The sequence below is a fragment of the Eptesicus fuscus genome, chromosome 6 (assembly GCF_027574615.1).
Source record: "Eptesicus fuscus isolate TK198812 chromosome 6, DD_ASM_mEF_20220401, whole genome shotgun sequence".
NCBI lineage: Eukaryota > Metazoa > Chordata > Mammalia > Chiroptera > Vespertilionidae > Eptesicus > Eptesicus fuscus.
In genome coordinates this window covers 80,062,291-80,089,376 of record NC_072478.1, presented here as the reverse complement: position 1 = coordinate 80,089,376, position 27,086 = coordinate 80,062,291, and the positions used below count along the sequence as shown (strand labels likewise).

The following is a 27,086-nucleotide window of genomic DNA, read 5'->3' as shown; positions in this document are numbered from 1 at the left end:
ATTATATAAAAAATATTTGAGCAGAAAACCTAAAACACTGCGTTTTTAAAAAGCTGAAAATAAAAATTCTTTAGACTCACATTGTCTTCAGAGCTGGGACCCTGAGGTAGGCTGGGGCTGAAGGCCATGAGGTCCGTCTTGGGCGGCCCCTCCCCAGAGCACACCCTCTGCCGCCTCTGCAGCGAGTAAGACCAGCTGCCCACCGCGCTGGAGCACACCAGCACGGGCTTCCGAGGCTCGCTTGCACCGTCAGTGGGGGGCGCCGAGCACCGCAGAGCCGTGTACAGCAGCAGCGAAAGCACCAACAGGCTGGACACCGCGCAGATGGCGATGATCAGGTACACGTTCACGTCCACCAGCGCCGCCTCCGTGCTCGCGGTGCCATAAGACAATCGCGACGAGGCCTTAGGCGCCTGGCCGCTGTCCACCAGCGACAGCAGCACGGTGGCGGTGGCCACCAGCGCCGGCTCGCCATGGTCCTTCACCAGCACCAGCAGGCGCTGGCGCGGCGAGTCCGCCTCGTCCAGGGCGCGCGTCGTGCTGATCTCGCCCGTGTACAGCCCCACGCGGAACGGGCTGCGCGCACCACCCGCCGCCGGCAGCAGCTCATAGGACAGCCACGCGTTGTAGCCCGAGTCCGCGTCCACCGCGCGCACCTTCGCCACCACGTGGCCCGCGCCCACCGACCGCGACACCAACTCGCTCACCGCGCTGCCCCCAGCGCCCGCCCCAGGCGGCAGCAGCGCAGGCGCGTTGTCGTTCTCGTCCAGCACGAACACCTGCAGCGTCACGTTGCTGCCCAGAGGAGGCACGCCCGCGTCGCGCGCGCTCACCTGGAACTGCAGCAGCTCCAGCTCCTCGTGGTCCAGAGGCTGCAGCGCGTACACCTTGCCGCTCTCCGCGTGCACCGACACGTAGCTCGACAGCGCGCGCTCGCCCACCCGCCGCTCCACCAGCGAGTAGGACACCAGCGCGTTCTCCTGCGCATCCACGTCCCGCGCGGACACCGTGAAGATGTGGCAGCCGGGCGGGTTGTTCTCCTTCACGAACACCGTGTGCTCGGGCTGCGTGAACGTTGGCGCGTTGTCGTTCACGTCGGCCACCTCCACGGACACGCTGGCTGTGGACGACAGCGAAGGTGAGCCCCCGTCCCGTGCTGTCACCACCAACTCGTAGTGTGACACCTTCTCGCGGTCCAGGGAGCTGTCCAGCACCAGAGAATAGTAATTCTTGAAGGTGGACACCAGCTTGAAGGGCCCGTGGGGCATCAGAAGGCAGGTCACCTGGCCATTGACGCCAGCATCTTGGTCGTACACACTGATTAGGGCAATCACACTACCGAGTGGAGCGTCTTCACTGACTGGAAAGGACACTGAAGTCAAGGAAATCTGAGGGGCGTTATCATTAAGATCTAAGACTTTTACCAAAACTGTACAATGACCCGCCATCGGTGGGTGGCCTCTGTCCGTGGCATCAATGCGGATTTTATAGGAACTCACTTTTTCAAAGTCCAAATTCTTTCGAATTTTTATTTCTCCACTCTTTGAATCGATGCTAAACTGGTCAATAACCATGGGTGGAACAAAGCTATTAAAAGAGTAAGAAACCTCCTGATTAATTCCTTCGTCAGGATCAGAAGCATTCAGTCTGATAACTACTGTTCCGTTGTCTGAGTTTTCGAATATTCTTACTTCATATTCAGACTGTTGGAAACTGGGAGCATTGTCATTCACGTCCATCACTGTGACCAGCACCTGGACGCTGCCAGTGAACTCAGGTTTGCCTTTGTCAGTGGCCATGAGCAATAAATTATGTTCAGGAGTTTCCTCTCGGTCCAAAGATTTCCTTAACACGAGTCCAATTTGTGTATTATCATCACTGTTTGTTTTCACATCTAGCGTGAAATATTCACTGGAACTGAGTTTATAGGTTAAAATGGAATTTACACCAACATCCTCATCCGAAGCGCCCTCTAGTGGAAACAGAGAATCTGGCAGCCTAGATTCGTAAATAAGCACTCTTTGTTCCTTTACCGGGAACACGGGCGGGTTGTCGTTAATGTCCTTCACCTCCACCTCCACATGGAAAACCTGCAGCGGCCTCTCCACCACCACCTCCAGGTGGATGCTGCACTCCAGGCTCCGCCCGCACAGCTCCTCGCGGTCGATCCGAGAATTCACAAACAAAATGCCATTCTGCAGATTTACCTCCAGGAGGTCCCCGCGGCCTTTGGACGCCACCCGGAACAGGCGCGGCACCAGCTCCGCCAGCTCCAGCCCCAGGTCCTGCGCGATGCGACCCACAAAGGTGCCGTGTTTGGCCTCCTCCGGGACGGAGTAGTGGACCTGGCCGCTCCCAGCCTCCCAGACTGCAAAGAACATAAGCGAGAGCAGCAGACACCGAGATCCCAGTCGGCCTTCCGGGGTAATAACCATGTCAAATACTTGTTGTTTTATTTCCAACAGAAGATCTCTGGGCATTGAAATGAAATACTGTATAATCCAAGTCTGTTAATGCAAATCTTCTGCGCCTGCCATCATTCAGCACTGGTGGAAGGATGCAGTAATAGGAAGAATGTGTTTGAATACTAGCTAGATGTAACTTCCTGGTAGACAGCGACATCATGCGGATCCAAGGGGTAAGTAAGAAATGAATTCATATAACTGCGCTACGCTCCAGTTCTTTAAATTTTTTTTAAAAGTCTCCTTTTGCCTTACTTTAATAGTAAATCTCCTCATGTTTGTCATTTGCAGAGTCGGTTTCATCTTGTCTGACTTCTTTTATAATTTAGAGTAGGGTAAAGGATCAACTTTTTCATAGTGAAACAACTTTCCTTCCAATAATGTATATATCAATCAATTTAGAAAATGTAAGAGTCATTCGAACGAGGTTTGGGAATTAGAAGTGCAAACTATCCTACACTTTTTACATACAGAAAAAAACATTTTCATATATTTCAGTCATCAGACATGCTGTTATATTTTTCTCTGAGAAAAGAATGTAATTTTAAATGAACAAATTTTATCCAAAATTTTAAAACCTTATAGATTATTGAAGTCCATTCTTTCTTTGTTCTATGAATATCAAATACTTCTGTGGATGGTTCTTTTACTTAATAATGGATGATAAATATTTTAGTGTATATTTATATTCTCTGCATTTATAAATTTCTCTGTAGTTTATATTAGGCCTCCCCCTTAAAACATTTTCCTTCACATACTTACCCATCATTACTAATTCTAGTGAAATTTCTACCCATTGTTTTCTGATGCTGTGATCCTTCAGTTGCTCGTAAATAGCCTCATATATTTCTCTCAACCTCAACCTTTTATATGCTTTTCTTTAAGTGTTCCTGTCCACCTCCAATGTTTCAGTTAAGAGTTTTATTGAAGATATTTCCAAACCCACATCTTCTCTCATTTCTGTGGTTATAATTGTCATTTTCACCCATACATGCTGAAAATTGCTAGGAACTTCAATGAAAGGCGGTTTGGAAAATAATTTAATTACAATTTGAAGGATATGAAGAGAAATCATTAATAACCCCCAAATTCAACACTTTAAATTTTCATTTTTATTTTAAAATATTTTTATTTATTTTAAAATGGCACGAACATTCTCCATATCACCAATATTATTTCTTTTATTACATCTTCTTCCTTACCTGCCCTATTCAATGTCTGCCTACAGTCCATTTTTCTTTTCACATACCATCACATTTATCTTCATGACTACAACTTTTATTGAATTGCAGTAAATTAAAAAATTCCAAGAAATTAGAATCACTTCTACATGACCTGATATATGATCACAAGCTAACTTTTCCATTGTTATTTTCAACTACTCCCCAATGTGAATTCTATTTTACATACAATATAGATCACTTGTTTTCTTCTTCAATACAATATTTGCTCAAGCTGTTTTTATAAAATTACTTCCATCTTTACCTGTAAAAATGTTACCTTCATATCAAAGTAAAGCCCAAATTTCAATTTCACCATGAATTCATTCTTAATGTCATCAGCTGGAGGTGATTACACTCTTTCTCAAAAGGAGAAATCAGAGTCACAAAAAGAGACTTCTCAAATGGACACATGCCAACATACACCTTCTATCAAAATTCTGACATACTTGTAAAATCATCAAGACAGCTGTAATCAAAGCTCTCCCCAATAAGTTACACCTTAAAATTATAACCTAGATCTATGTAGTAGCTTTTATCACTAACTTTCTATTGCTATTGCAGTTATTTTGAATAAACAAATAGTTCATTTGCTAACCAAAAATAACCCCAAAAGAAAAGGGTCCTTTGCTTGCGGGAAGATTAAGACTTGACAAAAGATATATTGACCTTCAGTCTTATTATTAAAGTGTTTCAATAGTGGTTAAGGTGTTTCATAAATTTTTCCATAAATAAAGTCTCTTCAAATTTCAACTTTCTAATTTGTTAATTAAAATTAAGTATCAAGCCTCTTTCCATTGCAGTTCCTAGCAACTTCCAGAAAGCTTATAATGTAATCCTATTAAGTATAATAGTTTTAATAATTCTGTTTATTGGCTTAAATAGAAAATTATACAATGTTTCTAAACTCATTTATGTAAAATAAATTAACGTGGAAAAGGAAAATGGTCCTCTCATGAGAAACAGCTTAAATATGTATTCAGTTATTTCCAAAAATACATAATTCATTCTAGCGGGGCTGGTGTGGCTCAGTGTTCAGTGTTTGAGCGTGGACCTATGAACCAGGAGGTTCATTCCAGTTGGGGCAGGGTTTCGGGCTCCATCCTCAGTAGGGGGTGTGCAGGAGGCAGGAAATCAATGATTCTCTTTCATCATTTATGTTTCTATCATTCTCTCTCTCTCTCCCTTCCTCTCTGAAATCAATAAAATCTATTTTAAAAATAATTCATTCTAGTTAAGGGAGAATATTATGTATAGAAAAAGCATAGTCAATCTATGAATAACTTCCTCTCCCAAAGAAAGATTTCAGTTATAACATAAATGAAAGAATTTCCATTTTACAACTAAATTAACTTGATTTTTAAAAATCTGCCAATTGCTAACAAATTGGTGAGAACTCCCTTCTCAATTTCTAGGATTTCCCCCAAAGTAATGGGATATTCAAAATATTTGAATAGTATGATACAAGTGTATTTATAAAATTAAATACATGTGAGAATGCAAGAAATAGACAAAGCAATAAAAATGGGAATTGACATTTTATCATACAAAATGTGAAATATTAACTACCTGCTAAACCCACATTGTTTTTTTTCAACGAGTGTAGAAAAAATATTGTCTGTATTTGAGATGGAGCATAACCTTGCCTATGGTAGATTCAAATGTACAGCTTTGTTATACATCACTGTATTGGTAAGCAGCCAACTCAAGAGGGAAGTTTGTATCATGGTACACTTATTTTTTTAATCAGAAAACAAAAAAACAACCATAAGTACAAAATTTTTCATTGATTTTTAGAGAGAGGAAGAGAGAGGGAGAGAGAAAGAAACATTGATGTGAGAGAGAAACATCAATCTGCTGCCTCCTGCACACACCCTAACTGGGATCCAGCCTTATACATTTTGGTCACGTGGTGCATGGGATGATGCCCAATCAACTAAGCTACACCGGCCAGGGCAGTACCAACATTTTAATTTAGAAATGTTAAGATTGTCCTTACTATGAGATTTCCCAATGACATCTCACCAACATAAATTATAAATTTTAAAAATGCAAGTTAGGCAAAAGCTAATCATTGTTCCACTAAATGTTGGTGTTAATGAGGAAAAATAATGATATATCTACAAGATGGGACACATAGATCTGGGAAGAAATATGAGACATCCCCTTAAGTAACAATTTGTCATTACTTATTGATTGAAGATATATTGATTGAAGAAAACAAGAGGAAAAGCAAAATGAATACTATGGAATAAATGAATACTATGGGAGAGGGTGGTTTATTAGTATATAAAGAAAACATCTCCAGAAAGATAACCAAGGTATTGCAATATTTGAAATATTCAAAAAGATGTATTAAGTGGCTTGATATTGGAGATGGGAGGAAAACATTTTAAACCATGTAAATGTATTTCCTATTAAAGAATGAATAAAATGAAACAATTCAACCTAAAAATATTAAACTATAAATTCATCATGAGCATGCAAGCCTAACTGTTTAAACTTGAAAAGAATTATTCGGGGGGGCGGCATTGGGGGATAAGGACACATATGTAATATCTTAATCAATAAAGAAAAAAGAATTATTCAGTACTCAAATATTACTGAAAAACAAATTAAATTGGTGTAACAAAATACTGAAATAATTGATATTCAACAGAGAACAAAAGGAAAACTAATTCAATGACGTAAAAATATTTGATGTACCATAATATGAGGCTTTGAGAACAAAAGTAGCTCCAAATATATGCCTTACAAGTATTTTCCTACATTTCCTAAGATTGAAAATTAAAATATTTATAAAAATTTAATTCCGGAAACACTTTCTATCATGGAAAAAAATCCATTAACTACAACCATAAAAACCTCATAAATAGGAGGAATATTACTGAAATAAACTCTATAATGTAAAGCAATTCTCTTCAACAAACCAAAATTAGTTTTAAATATAAGCGTATTTTTAAAATATATTTATATTGATTTCAGAGATGAAGGGAGAAAGAGATAGAAACATCGATGATGAGAGAGAATCATTGATTGGTTGCCTCCTGCACGCCCCCTACTGGGGATGTGCCCTTGACTGGAATCGAACCGGGGGCCATCAGTCTGCAGGCCAAGGCTCCATCCACTGAGCTAGGGCAATTTTAAGTAAATATGATAGTACCAACAGATAACTTACACCTAAAAGAATGGTAAGTACAAAGCTATAATTTAAAATAAAAAAGACTGAGAGAAATATTAAACATTAAATATGAAAGACATGACGAAAATAGCCATGAATAAAATATTTGAGACTCACATTGTCTTCAGAGCTGGGACCCGGAGGAAGGCTGGGACTGAAGGCCATGAGGTCCGTCTTGGGCGGCCCGTCCCCAGAGCACACCCTCTGCCGCCTCTGCTGTGAGTAAGACCAACTCCCCACCGCGCTGGAGCACACCAGCACGGGCTTCCCCGGCCCGCACGCGCCCTCCGTGGGAGACGCGGAGCACCGCAGAGCCGTGTACAACAGCAGCGAAAGCACCAACAGGCTGGACACCGCGCAGATGGCGATGATCAGGTACACGTTCACGTCCACTAGTGTCGCCTCCGCGCTCGCGGTGCCAGAGGACTCTCGCCATGAGGCTTTGGGCGCCTGGCCGCTGTCCACCAGCGACAGCAGCACGGTGGCCGTGACCGCCAGCGCCGGCTCGCCATGGTCCTTCACCAGCACCAGGAGGCGCTGGCGCGGCAAGTCCGACTCGTCCAGGGCGCGCGTCGTGCTGATCTCGCCCGTGTACAGCCCCACGCGGAACGGGCTGCGCGCACCACCCGCCGCCGGCAGCAGCTCATAGGACAGCCACGCGTTGTAGCCCGAGTCCGCGTCCACCGCGCGCACCTTCGCCACCACGTGGCCCGCGCCCACCGACCGCGACACCGACTCGCTCACCGCGCTGCCCCCAGCGCCCGCCCCAGGCGGCAGCAGCGCAGGCGCGTTGTCGTTCTCGTCCAGCACGAACACCTGCAGCGTCACGTTGCTGCCCAGAGGAGGCACGCCCGCGTCGCGCGCGCTCACCTGGAACTGCAGCAGCTCCAGCTCCTCGTGGTCCAGAGGCTGCAGCGCGTACACCTTGCCGCTCTCCGCGTGCACCGACACGTAGCTCGACAGCGCGCGCTCGCCCACCCGCCGCTCCACCAGCGAGTAGGACACCAGCGCGTTCTCCTGCGCGTCCACGTCCCGCGCGGACACCGTGAAGATGTGGCAGCCGGGCGGGTTGTTCTCCTTCACGAACACCGTGTGCTCGGGCTGCGCGAACAGCGGCGCGTTGTCGTTCACGTCGGCCACCTCCACGGACAGGCTGGCTGTGGTCGACAGAGAAGGCGAGCCCCCATCCCGCGCTGTCACCACCAACTCGTAGTGTGACACCTTCTCGCGGTCCAGGGAGCTGTCCAGCACCAGCGAATAGTAATTCTTGAAGGTGGACACCAGCTTGAAGGGAACGTGTGGCGTCAGGGTGCAGGTCACCTGTCCGTTGGCACCGGAATCTCGGTCGGACAGACTGATCAAAGCAATGACAGTGCCCAGTGGAGCATCCTCTTTGACAGGCAGAGATAGGGAAGTTACGGCCATCTCTGGAGTGTTATCATTCTCATCTAAGAGTTTCACTATTACTTTGCAGTGTCCGGTTAATGGGAATTGACTTTTATCTACAGCATCGATGTTGATTTCATATAAATTACAGTCTTCATAATCCAGTTCTCCCCTAACCGTTATTTCCCCACTATTAGAATTGATTGTAAATTTAGATTTTACGTTATCAAGAACAAGATTACTAAAGAGGTACACTATTTCCTTATTAATACCCTCATCTGCATCTGAGGCGTTCAATTTAATAACTAACGTCCCATTCGGTGTATTTTCAAGTAATCTAACGTTATAAATTGATTTATCAAATTCTGGGGCATTATCATTTGCATCCAATACATTGATCGATAACTGAACAGTACCTGTTAGTTCAGGTTTTCCTCCATCAACTGCAATCAATAATAAACGAAGTTCTTGGGTTTCTTCTCTGTCTACTGGCTTCGTCAATACTAGCTCTAAAGATTTTGTTTCTTCTTCACTTGTTTTCACATCCAAATGAAAATATTCATTAGAATTTAACTTGTACCTCAATTCTGCGTTTGCTCCGATATCCATATCAAATGCGCCCTCTAGCGGAAACCTGGAATCTACTGTTCTTGATTCTAAAATAAATAATCTTTGTTCTTGTCGCAAGAACCTTGGCGGGTTGTCGTTAATGTCCTTCACCGCCACCTCCACATGGAACACCTGCAGCGGCCTCTCCACCACCACCTCCAGGTGGATGCTGCACTCCAGGCTCCGCCCGCACAGCTCCTCGCGGTCGATCCGAGAATTCACAAACAAAATGCCATTCTGCAGATTTACCTCCAGGAGGTCCCCGCGGCCTTTGGACGCCACCCGGAACAGGCGCGGCACCAGCTCCGCCAGCTCCAGCCCCAGGTCCTGCGCGATGCGGCCCACGAAGGTGCCGTGCTTGGCCTCCTCGGGGACGGAGTAGTGGACCTGGCCGCTCCCGGCCTCCCAGGCTGCGAGGAGCACAAGTGAGAACAGCAGACGCCGGGCTCCCGTACTTCTTCTCTGGGAATATACCATCGCAAATTCGGTGCAATTTTCAAATGTCTTTGCACTGCCACACAATAGCTTTGGGAAAATTAACTCCCAATTTGCTTTAATTTTTATTTGCTCACCTTTTCATCTTCAGCCGCTGAGGAAAAAATGGAGTGGCCTTTTTCTAAGGAATGTAAACTCACTGTATTCCTTTGTTTAAAAATAAAATAAAAAACGCGGTTTCCAGCGCCATCATGTGGATGAAAGGGTGAGTATTTTACCTTGATATATTTTATTTTCCTTACATTTGTTAAATATTCCCTCATTTCAATGACTCAGGTATTCTTTATTTCCATTATCTCCAATCAAAATATATCCTTATATTTTTAATAAAAGATAAATTTTCATTAAACATTGTAAAATCCATACTAATTAAGTAGTGCCACACCAATCTTTTCTAAAGTGATATTATTGATTTAACTTCTTTAGGGAGAGGCTTTATAAATTCACTAGCTGACTTTAAGCATTTTAGTTTTTTATCTTTTCTGTATTTCAATATATTTTATGTAAAATTCTTGAGTTTTTATTATTTTGATGCTATGTTTGTATACTACTTTTATGTTACTCATAAAACAAATTCATACTCCTATTGGCAGTATTTAATATTGGATGTTATTTTCAAAGTAACTAAAACTATTTGAATAGTATTCTTGTCTGAGTTCCATTTTGGAAGTCTGATTTTCAAATTGCTGAAAATCCATTTCTTTAATTTCTCTCAATATCACCCAACTACCTTTAGTGTTCACTGAAAAATCATAATGTGGAGATTTAAATTTTCTAGAAGCCTTAATCATAGTAAATCAATTTTGGTAAACATCTTGACACAATTTTCTAATTAGATTCATCTAGACAGCATTTCTTCAAGTTGCTATTATTGATAAGTCCATGTTGATATAAATTGTGAGCTCACATATCTTTGCCTTTATGCAACAAATAAAAATCCTAATGTCTGTAGATAAACTACTCCATCAAATGTTTGGGTTCTAATAAGAATTAAAACAGTGAAAATAAATCACATTATTAACTGGGCAAACTCTGTGTTAATTTTATCCTGGATACTGGCTAATGCTATAGGAATTTTGAACCCTCCAGTTGATTTGCTGCATGATACCACTTAGACATCACTTAATAAATATAGCCAGAAGAAAATGTCCCCCCCCAAAAAAAAGTCCCCAAACTTTCTAATGAAAATATATTTAACATTCTGCTGGAGTATATACTCCTTAGAATTCTTTAAATGTTACAAAATCTTCCTTAACTGTGAAGATAAAGGGTCCAGGACATCAATAATTCTATTACTTGACACTTTTACATATAAAGCATAAATCCCAAATATATTTTCTTAGTTCTGGTATAAGTCATATGTGGGACTTGAAGTATTTTTGTGTGTGTCAATGTAGAAAACAAATGTGGAAAAGTGGTAATATGAAGAGTAGCTTGAAAAGCAATAAGGAATTACTACAAAGTCATTTGAAATTAATTTGTTTCCTAGTATTCAAAGGAGTAATATAAAGAAATAAAATATTACTGGATTTATTTCTGATATAATTATTGAAGTATATATCATTCACTTAATTTTTGAAAAAGTCTTACTATCTCTACTGTTCTGACTTTCCCCTTAGCATCCAGATCATCCAAACACTAAAGAATTTAAACACTAATCAACTTTCAAGACTACTTACCAAACAGATAATAACTTTTAAATATTTTAATACACAATAATAAAAAGGAAAATTATAATCAATGTGTCAAAAATATCAGTTAACATTGATACACCTCCTATTACAGATCCATGATTGATATGAAACTATACTATAAATAAATTACTTTGAAAAAATAAAATATTAAGTATGTAACAGCCAAACACTGTGCTATTTACAATGTTTGCATAGTAACTGTATGCACAGAATATTTTCAGTATATAGTTAAATATTTTTTAAAAGATACTAAATGTAGAAAATGTCATCAACACTATCACATGCTTCTCTTAGTTTATAATATTTTCATGTAAATATGAAGATATTTCAGGAGAAAACAAAACTCTTGACATTTGACCCATCTTTACATCTGTTAGATTATATTAAGTCTTTGAATTATCATCTGCATTTGTCTTTTAATGCTCAACTCTTTTTTGGAGGTTACTTTCTCAACAATTATAGACTTTCTAATCTTAATTCCATAGATGGTTCCATAGGTAGAGAAAATTCTTTAAATCTTTTTCCAAACCATTCTTTCAATCAAGTATTATAGATTACTTCATTGGCTGAACTTTTCACTAGCTAGTTTCTCTGGAAATTTCAGTTATATTTAAGCCCCACTGCAGAAATAAAAACCCTTCCTTGACAATGAATTTAGGTTAAGAAAACCAGGTAGTTTGAAGGCATCTCTTCCTAATTTACTGGGAAGTATTCAGGAAGAGTTTACACTAGAAATTTTAATTTTGCTTTGGAGTCTAAATGTTCTTTATTTGCTACAAAACCAGAATAAAATTTTAATAATCTATAATATATTTTTGCTCCTATCTATAGAAAACTGTATAGGTCTATCACACTGCTGAGAAATAACAGGTGAAGTTGAAGTAATCTTTTACAGATTTATAAATAATTTATGCATCTGGATCAAATTTGACCAAAATTATGTATAAAAATAATTTATACTATGAAAGTATATTGTGTGTGTATCATATATATCTTACATTACTTTTATAATGGTTCAACTTTCCTATAAAGTATTGAGCTAAAATATTTATATTATATATCCATTCTGAAGAGAAAATCTGAGAGTATTACTAAAGTACCTCTGAGAGAATAAGTAAATTAAGTAGTTTTACTCACAATACCATTGCCTTCATTAATGCCAAATGAGCTCATTTAATGGTGAAAGGGACAATGGAGCAAAATCCTAGAACTTTTGGGTTTAGTCTATGCATTCACATTAATAGCCTTAGGCAAGTTTTTTTATGTCTCTGAGCCACAGTTTATTCATCATTAAATTGAGAGCAATTACTATCTCTTAGGTCACATCCAGTTTTAAAATTCCAGGCCAAATGAATAGAACTTAGTGAGGTACAAAATTCCTGTAGCATTAGCCAGTATCCAGGATTAAAAAAAAGTAGGGTAATTAAACAGTAATAAACTTCAATAAACTTGGTTCTCTTGATTCCAATGGTGGGGAGACTACAAAATCAAACTGGGGAGTTTGAGAGATAAAAGTAAAATGTTTAGAAGATTTATAATGATAGATAATCATTGTAGTAGATAAAAAGAGGAAAATTTTATTTCAAGTCTTGCCATAAATGCTCTAAATCCACATATGTTGAGGAATATAACTACATCTAGAACTATAATTTCCATGCACAATATCCAGAATTCAATACAATATCAAGCTTACTGAGCAAGAGGATCATGAGAAAAAATGAACAATGAAAAAGACATGCAGATGATCCAATTATTACAGTGATCCAGCAGATCAAAAATAAACTGTGATTAATGTAATAAGTAAAAAATTTCACCATAATGTTAATCTATTTCTAAAAGGCAAATTATAATTCTAAAGTTAAAAATGTCATAATTGAAGTTTAGATTCAATCAATGATTTTAACACTAGACTGAACTAAGAAGAAAGAGGGAAATGCTAAAGAAGATTGGTCGGAATAAAATATCCAGCATGTAATAAAAAAGATAAAATATGATTTTCAAAAAATAGATAAGGCACTGAAGATATAAGAGATATTGTGAAAAAATGTAATCCACATATCCCTTGAATTACAGAAGAGAATAAAAAAACAGAAGCAATGTTTGAAGGCAAACAGCTGAAATTTTGCTAGACTGATGAAAGACATCAAGCCACATATTCAAGAAGCTTTAAAAACTGCAAGCTAGATAAAACCAAAAAAATTAATACTGAGCATATAATAAAGGAATGGAAAAACAAAGAAAAATTATGAAAAGGAGCTGGAGAAAAAGTAAAATGCACACCACCTGAACAATAAACTTGACAGCTATCTTTTCAAAAGAAGACTATGGAATGTCATCTTGAAAGTGCTGGGGCGGGGAATAACTTCCAACTCAACAAAACTATTTTTCAAAAGTGATGGTGAAATAAGCATATTTGTGATATCTAAAAGTTAGAGAATTCTTTACTACCAGAAATATTAATACTATTAATATTCTATTTAACATAGCACTAGTGGTTCTACCCAATGCCATAAGACACACCAAGGGTATAAAAGGTATAAGAACTGGAAAGAAAAAAATACAACCATTATTATCTGCTGTTAGGATGACTGTCTATATCAAAAAATATAAAGCACCTGTAGATAAATTACTAGAATTAATAACATGTTAAAACAAAACAAAAAATACAACATATTCATATATATCATTGTTAAACAGAAATAAATTTTTAACTTAAAGTTGATGTGTATAATGATCACAAATTGCAAATACCTGAGAATCAATCTAATGAAAGATGTGTAGAACCTCTACATTAAAAATTTATAAAATATTAAGAAATTTTACAGTTTATATAGATAAATAGACCATGTTCACAAATTGATGGTTCTTTATTGTAAAGATGTCAACTAGTTTCATGTTCTTCAATACTAGATTCAATGCAATACAAATCAAAACCTCACAAAGTTTTTTTGGTGAAATTTAGGTGGAAATGAAAGAAGCAATATGGCATTGATGCAAAAAAAAAAGTTACATAGATTAGAACGGAAAAACACCATGCATATATAATGGACAATTGCTTTTTTTAAATATGTGGAACTCATTTTAAAGAAATGGTCTTGATCCAGTTGAATATCACTGGGGGAAAATTATTCTTGATCCCAAGTGATAGAATATAAGAGTGTAAATCAAGAAAGGGGTTATATCCAGACTATGATAAAATTGTAAAAGTAATTGAAAAATACAACAGCTATAGAAAAATAGGCAGGATATGTGAACAGCTATTGCACAAAATGGAATGTAAAAATGTCCAATAATACAGAAAGGTGCTCAACCTCATTTAAAAATCAAGAAAGTTAAAACTGAACTACTAAACACACCCAGCAAATGATAACCACTTAAATAATCTGATAATGCTTAGTTTGGGAGCTATGTAGAACAATAGGTAGTCTCATACACTCCAGCACTACTGTAAACAGGTAAATGCATTTGGGGAAATTGTTTGGCGTTATGTATTAAAGATGAAGATATGTACATACTCTATGTTCCACTAATCTCATTCATAGTTTTAAAAATGAGAAAACTGTGTACATGGGTAGTGAACATTTTACACATATATTTATGGCAGCACTATTTAAAATAGGCATAATAGGCACTATTTAAAATAGGCAGCACTATTTAAAATGCAAAATCTTCACAGTGGAACCACTCATACTATATTCATAAAATAAACTACAAGAGATAAAATAAATTAACTCTAACCAATATGGCAATATGTATTATTCCACAGAATGATGAATGATAAATATGAGGAACATGCCAACATATGCACACACATAATACATTTTGCACAATTCCACATAAAGTTCAAGAAACAGGTCAAAATTAACCTAAGTTATAGAGCTAAAACCATGGTTGCATTTTGGTAAGAAAAAAAAAAAAGGTGTTTGGGAGATGTATTTGAGTGGCTTCTGGATTAGAGCTAAAAGAAGTTTTCACTTTCAAATAATTAATTGGCCAATATAATTCTGTCTGTACACATTTCAATTATGGGCAAATAACAAGAAAATGCTCTCTAAAAAGTTAATTCAACTGATAATAAGTAAATGGAAGATAGTAGACACAGAATTAATAACTATGGTTATATGTATTCCTTGGTGTCCGGTAATTCCGTAATATTTTAGTAAAATGCCCAAGAAGAAGTAAAGAAATTTAAGTCAGAGAAATTTCATTCTGAAAAGTCTTTTAAATTAGGAAGAAATTAATAAAATAAAAGAAAATGAAACTTCAGATTAAGTTATTCGGATTAAATAAAAAGATTTGTATAAACTAACCTTTGAGAGGGAATTCCCAGTTGCTGGCTGCTGGTCTTTGTCCCCAGTGTCAGGTACACTGGGGCTGAAGGCCATGAGGTCCGTCTTGGGCGGCCCCTCCCCAGAGCACACCCTCTGCCGCCTCTGTTGTGAGTACGACCAGCTGCCCACCGCGCTGGAGCACACCAGCCTGGGCTTCCCCGGCCCGCACGCGCCTTCTGTGGGCAGCGCCGAGCACCGCAGAGCCGTGTACAGCAGCAGCGTGAGCACCAACAGGCTGGACACCGCGCAGATGGCGATGATCAGGTACACGTTCACGTCCACAAGGGCCGCCTTCCCGCTCGCGGTGCCAGAGGACTCTCGCAAGGAGGCCTTAGGCGCCTGGCCGCTGTCCACCAGCGACAGCAGCACGGTGGCGGTGACCGCCAGCGCCGGCTCGCCATGGTCCTTCACCAGCACCAGGAGGCGCTGGCGCGGCGAGTCCGCCTCGTCCAGGGCGCGCGTCGTGCTGATCTCGCCCGTGTACAGCCCCACGCGGAACGGGCTGCGCGCACCACCCGCCGCCGGCAGCAGCTCATAGGACAGCCACGCGTTGTAGCCCGAGTCCGCGTCCACCGCGCGCACCTTCGCCACCACGTGGCCCGCGCCCACCAACCGCGACACCAGCTCGCTCACCGCGCTGCCCCCAGCGCCCGCCCCAGGCGGCAGCAGCGCAGGCGCGTTGTCGTTCTCGTCCAGCACGAACACCTGCAGCGTCACGTTGCTGCCCAGAGGAGGCACGCCCGCGTCGCGCGCGCTCACCTGGAACTGCAGCAGCTCCAGCTCCTCGTGGTCCAGAGGCTGCAGCGCGTACACCTGGCCGCTCTCCGCGTGCACCGACACGTAGCTCGACAGCGCGCGCTCGCCCACCCGCCGCTCCACCAGCGAGTAGGACACCAGCGCGTTCTCCTGCGCGTCCACGTCCCGCGCGGACACCGTGAAGATGTGGCAGCCGGGCGGGTTGTTCTCCTTCACGAACACCGTGTGCTCGGGCTGCGGGAACAGCGGCGCGTTGTCGTTCACGTCGGCCACCTCCACGGACACGCTGGCTGTGGACGACAGCGAAGGCGAACCCTGGTCCCGCGCTGTCACCACCAACTCGTAGTGTGACACCTTCTCGCGGTCCAGGGAGCTGTCCAGCACCAGCGAATAGTAATTCTTGAAGGTGGACACCAGCTTGAAGGGAACGTGTGGCGACAGGGTGCAGGTCACATGTCCGTTGGCACCAGAGTCCAGGTCAGACACCCTTATCAGGGCTATGACGGTGCCCAGGGAAGCGTCTTCTCTGATTGGGAGTGACAGGGACTTGAACTCCATTACTGGGACATTATCATTGGTGTCTTCAACTTCCACCATAACTGTACAATGGCCAGAGAGTGGAAGCTGTCCTTTATCAATGCCCTCTACAAGAATTTCATAGGATTTGCTTTCTTCAAAATCGATATGTCCCTTTACCATAATTTCTCCAGTAACTGAATCTATATGGAACTTGGATTTCATATTTGGTAAAATATCAGTTGATAATGAATAAATAATATCTCCATTCAAGCCTTCGTCTGAATCTGAAGCATTAAGTTTAATTACCAACGTTCCATTAGGAACATTTTCTGGTAATTTCACTACATAGAGTATTCTGTCGAAAGCTGGGGCGTTGTCATTGGCGTCCAGCACTGTGATGTGTAACTGAATGGTGCCCGTCAGCTCAGGTTTGCCACCATCAGTGGCCGTGAGCACTAAAAAAATCTCTGGAGCTTCTTCCCTGTCTAAAAGTTTCCTTAACACAAGTCCAAGACGTTTTACCTGTTCACCTTTGGAAGGTTTTTCCAGCGAGAAATACTCGTTGGAGCTCAGGCTGTAAGTCAGCAGAGCGTTCTCCCCGATATCTGCATCCGAGGCGCCCTCTAGCGGAAACCGGGAGTCAAGCGGCCTGGATTCCGCGATATACAGATTCTTTTGTGTTCTGGGGAACACGGGCGGGTTGTCGTTAATGTCCTTCACCTCCACCTCCACGTGGAACACCTGCAGCGGCCTCTCCACCACCACCTCCAGGTGGATGCCGCACTCCAGGCTCCGCCCGCACAGCTCCTCGCGGTCGATCCGAGAATTCACAAACAAAATGCCATTCTGCAGATTTACCTCCAGGAGGTCCCCGCGGCCCTTGGACGCCACCCGGAACAGGCGCGGCACCAGCTCCGCCAGCTCCAGTCCCAGGTCCTGCGCGATGCGGCCCACGAAGGTGCCGTGCTTGGCCTCCTCCGGAACTGAATAATGGATCTGGCCGCTCCCTACCTTCCAGGTTGTGAAGAACAGAAGGGAGAGCAGCAGACGCCGGGATTCCTGGCCTCTTCCCCAGGAAATCTCCATCTCATTTAGGGATCTTATTTCAAAATCAAAAGATATCTTCCGACCATTCAGTCCAGTGTCGCTGCATCCTCCATTTTCCAGCATCTGGATAGTGGTTGCAGCTTCTTTACAATCAGAATAGAAGGGATTTTTTTTTTCTTCCTTTCTCTATCAGATCATTTTATGGTACAGAGCGACATCATGTGGCTCCAAACCGTAAGTAATCCATTCTGGAAATTCATACTCTAAGCTGCTAAGTCTTACTTGTTCTTTCAGCCCTCCCCGCCTACTTTGATGCTACTGAATAGAATCACATTTTGTACTACTGAGGTACACATTTTGTACCACTGATTGAGTGTGATCCCTAGTTCCACCAAAGGGGCAGCTTTTAATTCCGTGGAAGTCCTTTTTCCATTCAGGGTTTAAGTATTTACAGAGACCCAACTGTAGCTACATACACTTTGTAAACATACAATTGTAAAGTGATGGTTAGGAGGATTCCTGTGTTCCTGAAAATGCAGGAAAGTTGTTATTAATGATGACACACCTTTCATCTTTGGATTACATATTCCAGGTGTTGAAGTCTTCAGAGACTCTATGTATAGGGAACCTCTGATTTCAAGAATAAGCCATTGAAAGGGAAATTTGAAAATGGTAAAAAAAAAAAAAAAGGAATCAAAGGCTAGCATTTAATTAAAAGTCTTCCTTAAATCATCTAAGGGCTGAAGGTAGAAGGAAGTTTTAACAAAGAGTCAGTTGCTATGGTATATAATTTATATGAAAAAGTATTCCAAAGAATATTATTCACTGAAACCCATTCACTTACCGTGATCAACACTGGTATTCTCATTTTATCTCATGGTTTATATATACTTGCCTATTCTCCATTGTCTAATATGCCTAAACTTCTACTTTCTCCTATATTGCTCATATATTTTAGTCAAAGTGGTCACTTTCATCCTTCCAACAAAATATTTTACTAAACAAACATACTCATTTTGTTCCCTATCTAAATAATAGCCATCATTTCCAAACTCTTAGCAAAGCAACTTGCCCCATTTTATAATCATTTAGAACTTCCTTGACTAGTGAAGACTTTCATGATTAAATCAATTGGGCAGGCATCTTTAATTTCTTTTATATACTACAGCATGCAGATTGGATCACTTGGACCACTTATTACATTAATTTCTCTTTTGTGGATATTTTTATATGTGTGTCTGATCCTCTTTCTTGAAATAAACTTTTAAAAAGAATAGTTGTGTCTTTTTAAAAATATTTTTATTGATTTGAGAGGGAAAAGGAGAGGGAGAGATAGAAACATCATTGATGAGAGAGAATCATTGATTGGCTGCCTTGAGCCTGCAATCCGGACATGTGCCCTTGACAGGAATAGAACCCGGGACCCTTCATTCCGTAGGCTGATGCCCTATCCACTGAGCCAAACCAGCTAGTGCAATAGTTGTGTCTTATAGTCTAACTAGAGGCCTGGTGCACAAAATTCATATACTCACAGGGGTCCCTCAGCCCAGCCTGTGCCCTCTTGCAGTCCAGGAGCCCTCGGGGGATGTCTGACTGTCGGGTTAGGCCCGCTTCCCGCCAGCAGTCAGACATCCTTATCGCTGCTGTGGAGGCAAGAGAGGCTCCTGCCACCGTTGCTGCACTGACCAGCCGTGAGCCCAGCTCAGGGCTTCTGGCTGAGTGGCATTCCCCCTGCAAGAGCAAACTGACCACCAGGGGGCAGCTCCTGCATTGAGCGTCTGCCTCCTGGTGGTCAGTGTGCATCATAGCAACTGGTTGTTCCACCATTTGGTCAATTTATATATTAGCCTTTTATTATATAGGATAGCTCAGCATATTTAAGTAGTATTTGCTGAACATGTACCTAATAGAATGATTTGGTTCTCTTCAATTGACTAATAAAATGCATTAAATTAAGGTAGTCACATAGCTAGTCAGGAAAATATGATGTATCACCAGCCTCTATACTTTTCCAGAGATACAAAAATATTATCCTTAGGCATTACCCTAATTAATATATTAATTGCCATATTGAAAACCTGAGATTTAGCTTAATTTTCATTCTGATTTCTTTTTGTTGTTGTTAATCCTCACCCAAGGATATTTTTTTCCTTTGATTCTTAGAGAGAGTGGAAGGGAGGGGGAGATAGAGAGAAACATCGATGTGAGAGAGACACATCATTGGTTGCCTCCCACATGTACAGGGGCGGGGATCCAGCCTGCAACCAAGGTACTGCCCTTGACTGGAATCAAACCTGTGATCCTTCAGTTTGCATGCAAAGCCACCACAAAGCCAAACAGGCCAGGGTTCATTCCAGTTCTTGGTAGTCATGATCTTTGATCTGAGTTTTAATAGTCAATGAATAAGTACCAATTAATACAGCACACTGTGATTTGATGACAAAGAATTTTAATATAGAAGGATATGCTGGTAGCCATTTAGACTTTCTTTGTCTCTTATATTCATAAACCTCTTTCCCCCTTGGTTGTCTGGTTGTCTAGGACCCAAAAAAAAATCCATGTAGTGAAAATAGCTTTAGTCTCCCCTTCTATGAAGAGCCACACTCACAAAGTTTTTTTCTGACTTAAAACATAAATAGCCCTAGCTGGTTTGGCTCCATGGATATAGCACCAGACTGTGGACTGAAGAGTCCTGGGTTCAATTCTGGTCAAGGGCATATGCCCGGGTTGTGGGCTCTATCCCCAGTGTGGGGTGTGCAGGAGGCAGCTGATCAATGATTCTCTCTCATCATTGATGTTTCTATCTCCCTCTCCCTTCCTCTCTGAAGTCAAGAAAAATACATTTAAAAAAAAACATAAACCAGTCTGGCTGGCATGGCTCAGCGGTTGAGTGTTGACCTATGAACTGGGAGGTCACGGTTCGATTCCCGGTCAGGTCACATGCATGGGTTGCAGGCTTGATCCCTCAGTGTAGTGCATGCAGGAGGAAGCTGATCAATATTTCTCTCTCATAATTGATGTTTCTATTTCTCCCTCTCCTTTCTTCTCTAAAATCAATAAAAAATATATTTTTTAAAAAACACTTAAATCAGAGTGGTTTCACTGAGGACCCACCTGCAGATTTTCACTTTGTGATCATGGGTGTCAAACATAATGGAAGAAAATAAAAAGGACTCCCTGTCCATTTATTTTGCAGAATAATTAAATACATAGATGAGAATGCAACAGAATAGAAACTATTTGGAATTCACCTGGTATAGCAGCAATACATCCTAAAGAGAAAAACTCACAAGTCTTTAAAATGTCTTATTAGCTGAGAACTTCTTAGTCAGTAATTTGAAGAGGAGAGCTTGATTTGAAGACTGAAGTCCTGGGATACAAGAACTTTTCATGACTATTTATAATAGGATGAAAACTAGGCCTAATAAAATAAATAGTGAACTGAGGTTGGAAATGTTGTGACTAATACTGGCTAGATAGAGAACAGCAAAGAATAGTGCCAGAAAAAAAGAAATGAGAAGGAGAAAGCGAAAGAGAAGGATTGTCTCACTATTTTATATGTTAGCCTCCCTCCCACAATGTAATTGAATGTTAACCAGGTTTCAGCAAGGAAGCTTGAACAAGGAGGTAGAAAGTTATATTATACAAAAGGCCCAATGCACGGATTTGTGCACCAGTGAGGTCCCTCAGAGTGGCCTGCCGGGATTGGTCCAAAACCAGCAGTGCAATGCTACCTGCCGCTCCTGCCTGCCACTCCTGCTTATCCCAGCCCCACTGCACCTGCCGCTGGATCCAGCCGGAGAGGCTTGCACCACTGTAGCAGTGCTTACCAGCTGTAAGCCCTGCGGCTGGCGCCTGTGGGTCAGCTGAGCAGTGCTCCTGCTGTGGGAGCACACTGACCACCAGGGGGGCAGCTCCTGTGTTGATAGTCTGCCCCCTGGTGGTCAGTGCACATCATAGCGACCAGTCGACCAGTTGTTCAGTTGACTGGTTGTAACAGTCGCTTAGGCTTTTGTATAGATAGATAGATAGATAGATAGATAGATAGATAGATAGATAGATAGATAGATAACTTGTGTGGAAATTATTTCATATAATTGTATACACTGAACCCATTTCCCTCCCATGAGCAAGGTCCATATTTTCCATTTTGTTTTTTTATAAATACTAGATTTATAAATACTAGACAGTTCTCCAGTCTCTAATATGCCCAAGCTTTGGTTTCCAGTGGCAAGAAACTTGAATGGGAGCCCAACTCTTTGCTGGGGGAAATGACCAAATATCAATTAAGGGTATGACTAAAAAATAATCTGACTTCAACTTTATTGGTGCAAGTTATTGGGAGCTTCGTACTTCCTACATGACACACATTAATAGACAGGTTGGTGTTCAGAGGAAGACCACCAATAATGGCACTGACTTACTGGACATTTTGGACATTAGCATCCTTAATAATGTATGCGAAAGATGTTAGTGATTAGTAAGTTTTTTAGTATAATAGTTTTTAAATTATATGCAAGTATTACTTTCAACAAATTGTTCAGATGGAAAATAATAATTCTTAACAAGATTAATAATATTCTTTCAAAAAGAATATTTTCTAAATGATGATATAAAGGGAGTGTTATAATTTCACTTTGTATTGATTTCTTAATGCTTACTATTAAAAATAGTGAGAAAATGAAGATGAACAAAATTACAATTCTAAAGCAACAAAAATTATTCTGTTTATTTTTCACCCAGTTGGGAAACTAGCAACAATACCCATATTGCCAAATGTGAGCACAAGTTCTGAAACAAATTATTTTCAAGTAGAGAGGAAGAACTGAGATTCCAGATGAATAAACAAATGAGCAATAGAAGCTCAGTAAGAGATTACAGATTTAATAAACCAATATTGAAATAGAAGATATAAGAGCATAATAAAAAGAGGGTGTTAAGCATTCAGGGTGGATTCATAAAATGCTCCAGTGACATTTGTACTGAAATCCAGAAGGAACTACAAATTAAAAGTGGCAAAAGCTGTTGAAGCATGGTGTTGAAATTTGTATACCACAATTGGAATCAAATATTCTAAACAATGCAATTTATCCAGAAAAATATAACTAGTTCCTATCCCACCTTTAGTAATAAAACAATCCTACTACTGCACCTACTTTTTAAAAATATTTTTATTGATTTCAGAGAGGAAGGAAGAGGGAGAGAGAGATAGAAACATCAATGATGAGAGAGAATCACTGATCGGCTGCCTCCTGAATGCCCCCTACTGAAGATGGAGCCCAGAACCCAGGCATGTGCCCTTGACCGGAATCGAACCCGGGACCCTTCAGTCCAGAGGCCCATGCTCTATCCACTGAGCCAAATCAGCCAGGGCGTACTACTGCACCTACTTTTAAAAAAAAAATCTGCAAGTATGGTTCTCACTGCTTGCTGATTTGGTTCAAAAACATTAAGTCACAAGATGTTCAAACATCTCAACCACAAAACCTGGACCTGGAAAACTCGAATTACAAAACACATAGAGGAATAAGTTGTCAAATATTTCCAAAGGAGTCGAAATATTGAGGAATAAAAGACAAAAACATTCTTGAAAGGATTTTAAAAATTACTCACTTTGGCAGAAACATCAACATCCACATTCCGCTGCTCTTCTGTGTCCCCGCTAAAGGGGCCAGGTGGAAGGCCGGGACTAAAAGCCATGAGGTCCGTCTTCGGCGGGCCCTCCCCAGAGCACACCCTCCGCTGCCTCTGCTGTGAGGAAGACCAGCTCCCCACGGCGCTGGAGCACACCAGCACGGGCTTTCGGGGCCCGCGTGCACCCTGAGTGGGCAGCGCCGAGCACCGCAGAGCCGTGTACAGCAGCAGCGAAAGCACCAACAGGCTGGACACCGCGCAGATGGCGATGATCAAGTACACGTTCACGTCCACTAGAGCGGTCTCCGAGCTCACAACACCCGCCAACGCCTTCGACCGGGTCTTTGGCGCCTGGCCGCTCTCCACCAGCGACAGCAGCACGGTGGCCGTGGCCACCAGCGCCGGCTCGCCATGGTCCTTCACCAGCACCAGGAGGCGCTGGAGCGGTTCGTCCGCCTCGTCCAGGGCGCGCGTCGTGCTGATCTCGCCCGTGTACAGCCCCACGCGGAACGGGCTGCGCGCACCACCCGCCGCCGGCAGCAGCTCATAGGACAGCCACGCGTTGTAGCCCGAGTCCGCGTCCACCGCGCGCACCTTCGCCACCACGTGGCCCGCGCCCACCGACCGCGACACCAGCTCGCTCACCGCGCTGCCCCCAGCGCCCGCCCCAGGCGGCAGCAGCGCAGGCGCGTTGTCGTTCTCGTCCAGCACGAACACCTGCAGCGTCACGTTGCTGCCCAGAGGAGGCACGCCCGCGTCGCGCGCGCTCACCTGGAACTGCAGCAGCTCCAGCTCCTCGTGGTCCAGAGGCTGCAGCGCGTACACCTGGCCGCTCTCCGCGTGCACCGACACGTAGCTCGACAGCGCGCGCTCGCCCACCCGCCGCTCCACCAGCGAGTAGGACACCAGCGCGTTCTCCTGCGCGTCCACGTCCCGCGCGGACACCGTGAAGATGTGGCAGCCGGGCGGGTTGTTCTCCTTCACGAACACCGTGTGCTCGGGCTGCGGGAACATTGGCGCGTTGTCGTTCACATCGGCCACCTCCACGGACAGGCTGGCTGTGGCCGACAGGGAAGGCGAGCCCCCGTCCCTCGCGGTGACCACTACAGCATAGCCCGACACGCTCTCACGGTCCAGGGCGCTGTCCAGCACCAGCGAATAGTAATTCTTGAAGGTGGACACCAGCTTGAAGGGAACATGGGGTGACAGGGTGCAGGTTATCTGCCCGTTGACACCAGAGTCGAGGTCAGACACGCTGATCAGGGCAATGATCGTGCCTAGTGGAGCATCTTCTAATACAGGTAACGATAATGATTTGATAACCAACTCAGGTACATTATCATTTGTGTCCAAAATTTCCACTAGAACAGTGCAGTGATCTGCCATTGGGGGGGTTCCTTTATCTGTCGCTTCTACCTGGATTTCATATAACTTAGTTTCCTCGAAATCTAAGTTACCCTTTACACTGATGTATCCATTAACCGGGTCTAGGTGGAATTTTGACAGAGTATCTGCTGAGGTGTCTGTATTGAAAGAATACACAATGTCCTTATTTACTCCTTCATCCAAATCAGAGGCGTTAACAATCACTGCTAGGGTACCATTTGGTGCATTTTCGAATAATCTGACTTTATAGACCGACCTCTCAAACGCTGGGGCGTTGTCGTTTACATCTAGAATGGTGATCATCAGTTGAGTAGTGCCAGTGAGCTCAGGTTTCCCACCATCAACCGCCATTATTAATAAGTGATGCTCAGGAGTATCCTCCCGATTTAAAAGTTTTTTCAGCACGAGACCAAGGGATTTAATTTCCTTATCATTTCTTTTAACATCCAAGGTAAAATACTCATTGGAATTAAGAACGTAGGTCAACAGCGAATTCGCTCCTATATCTGAATCGGATGCGCCCTCTAGCGGAATCCGAGAACCAGGTGGCCGGGATTCGTAAATAAACAATTTTTTTACAGCCGCGGGGAACACCGGCGGGTTGTCGTTAATGTCCTTCACCTCCACCTCCACGTGGAACACTTGCAGCGGCCTCTCCACCACCACCTCCAGGTGGATGCTGCACTCCAGGCTCCGCCCGCACAGCTCCTCGCGGTCGATCCGAGAATTCACAAACAAAATGCCATTCTGCAGATTTACCTCCAGGAGGTCCCCGCGGCCTTTGGACGCCACCCGGAACAGGCGCGGCACCAGCTCCGCCAGCTCCAGCCCCAGGTCCTGCGCGATGCGGCCCACGAAGGTGCCGTGCTTGGCCTCCTCCGGAACTGAATAATGGATCTGGCCGCTCCCAGCCTCCCAGATTGCGAGGAGCAAAAGCGAACACTGTAGTCTCCAGGCTCCTAGACCTTCTCTCCAGGAAAACACCATTGCAACCCTTTCCCAAATATCTGGTTTCTCTTGCCTGGATCCAAAATTTAAAAAGTAATTTGAGCTCCTTATTCTTCATTTCTTATAATACCTTCCCATGCCGGTGTTTCAGAAATGGCGAGGAAAAGGCACATCTGCGTACGTAATCCACACTGTTTATCTTTTGTGGTGAAAGACCTTGTGGTGGACAGCGACATCATGTGGCTAAATGTGTATTGTATTAAATAAATATATTGTATTGTCTTCTTATACTTCGTTTGAACTTCCGCAAATTACTATTTTTATTATAATTTCCTTCAAGCACTCCTCAAAGTCTTTATATTTTACCAGAATATATCCTTAGAACTTTTATTCTAGTTTATTACTTTCAATTCTGCCAATCCATGACATAGAGTAAAATATAATAAAAGTAATTACTGTTGTAAAAGCAGTGGACATCTATTGGAAATAGTTCCCACTTGACAATCACTGTTCTATTTGTTTTAATGGGGTTATCTCACCAAATTTTCACAACAACCCTCTGAGATACATATTAATATGTTTCACATTCTACAAACAAGGAATTGGAAGCACATACAGATTAAGTAACTTAAAAATGATATTAACTGGTGGTGTTTGGATGGGATCTAAATCAGATTGAAGAGCTATAATTTTAACCGATTGGCCTCTAAATCTACATTTTATAAAAAATCAGGATTTTGATATTTGTGACCATTAAAACATGAGACATTGAAAATATGTGTGCACATACATACATACATATATTCATATATATTTACTTCTATATTATTTGGTCAATTGCTAATTTACCAAATATGTTCATTTTATTATTTATTTATTTATAGAATGTCTATAAGTCATTCTTGTGTCTTTTATCTAACAACTATATCCTTGTTAGATGACTTAACTGTTATTTATAAAAAGATATACATAAGCCAGAAGTCGGTCTTTTACAGTGTGGTTCTTTGGTAAATTTGCTTTTGTTGCATGACAACACGGTGTGATTTGGATATTTGTTACATTCACATCACACCAACTAAGACTATATTAGTTTTAATATTTCCACATCATTTATATGTTTAAATTTTCCTGTATATCTTAAAATGTTTGTAACATGAAATAACTATGTATTTAATCATCTCCATTCTATAAATTTCTGGATTCCGGTTTCTTAAAGTTTTCTTACTTGGAAGAATTGGTGATTTAACCAATCAGTAAAAAGAGAAAGGTAACTTTAGCACATGATTCACTACTCAATATATGTAAGATGAGGCAATAAAATATTCCAAAGATCTCTGTGAAGTCAGTGAGAGGCATGAGTTCTCTGAGCATTTAGAAGTTGAGCAAAGAAAGTCAATGGGAAAAGGTTTAATTTACAG

At 41.9% G+C, this 27,086-nt stretch overlaps 4 protein-coding genes across 4 annotated transcripts in view; all 4 read right to left on the bottom strand.

Moving 5' to 3' along the window:
- LOC103285795 (protocadherin alpha-C2) overlaps nucleotides 1-9,335 on the bottom strand; it is a 132,635-nt gene extending 123,300 nt beyond the window's left edge. Inside the window, exon 1 of the mRNA XM_054717951.1 lies at nucleotides 6,981-9,335. Within this exon, the coding sequence (XP_054573926.1) occupies nucleotides 6,981-9,335 (2,355 nt within the window). The remainder of the gene's footprint in view (nucleotides 1-6,980) is intronic.
- Nucleotides 30-2,465, bottom strand: LOC129149532 (protocadherin alpha-6-like). Its single transcript, XM_054718288.1, has one exon. The coding sequence runs from the start codon at nucleotides 2,433-2,435 to the stop codon at nucleotides 30-32; it is 2,406 nt and encodes an 801-aa protein (XP_054574263.1). The 5' UTR covers nucleotides 2,436-2,465.
- Nucleotides 9,336-15,315: 5,980 nt separating the features above from the next.
- Nucleotides 15,316-17,739, bottom strand: LOC129149252 (protocadherin alpha-4-like). The gene has a single exon (XM_054716744.1). The coding sequence runs from the start codon at nucleotides 17,737-17,739 to the stop codon at nucleotides 15,316-15,318; it is 2,424 nt and encodes an 807-aa protein (XP_054572719.1).
- A 5,559-nt stretch (nucleotides 17,740-23,298) lies between these two features.
- LOC103289801 (protocadherin alpha-3-like) lies at nucleotides 23,299-25,707 on the bottom strand. Its single transcript, XM_054717017.1, has one exon. The coding sequence runs from the start codon at nucleotides 25,705-25,707 to the stop codon at nucleotides 23,299-23,301; it is 2,409 nt and encodes an 802-aa protein (XP_054572992.1).
- Nucleotides 25,708-27,086: the final 1,379 nt, after the last annotated feature.

Bases quoted from the DNA above. Each gene is read 5' to 3' on its own strand.
- LOC129149532 (XM_054718288.1), bottom strand. From the start codon at position 2,435: ATGGTTATTACCCCGGAAGGCCGACTGGGATCTCGGTGTCTGCTGCTC.
- LOC103289801 (XM_054717017.1), bottom strand. From the start codon at position 25,707: ATGGTGTTTTCCTGGAGAGAAGGTCTAGGAGCCTGGAGACTACAGTGT.
- LOC129149252 (XM_054716744.1), bottom strand. From the start codon at position 17,739: ATGGAGATTTCCTGGGGAAGAGGCCAGGAATCCCGGCGTCTGCTGCTC.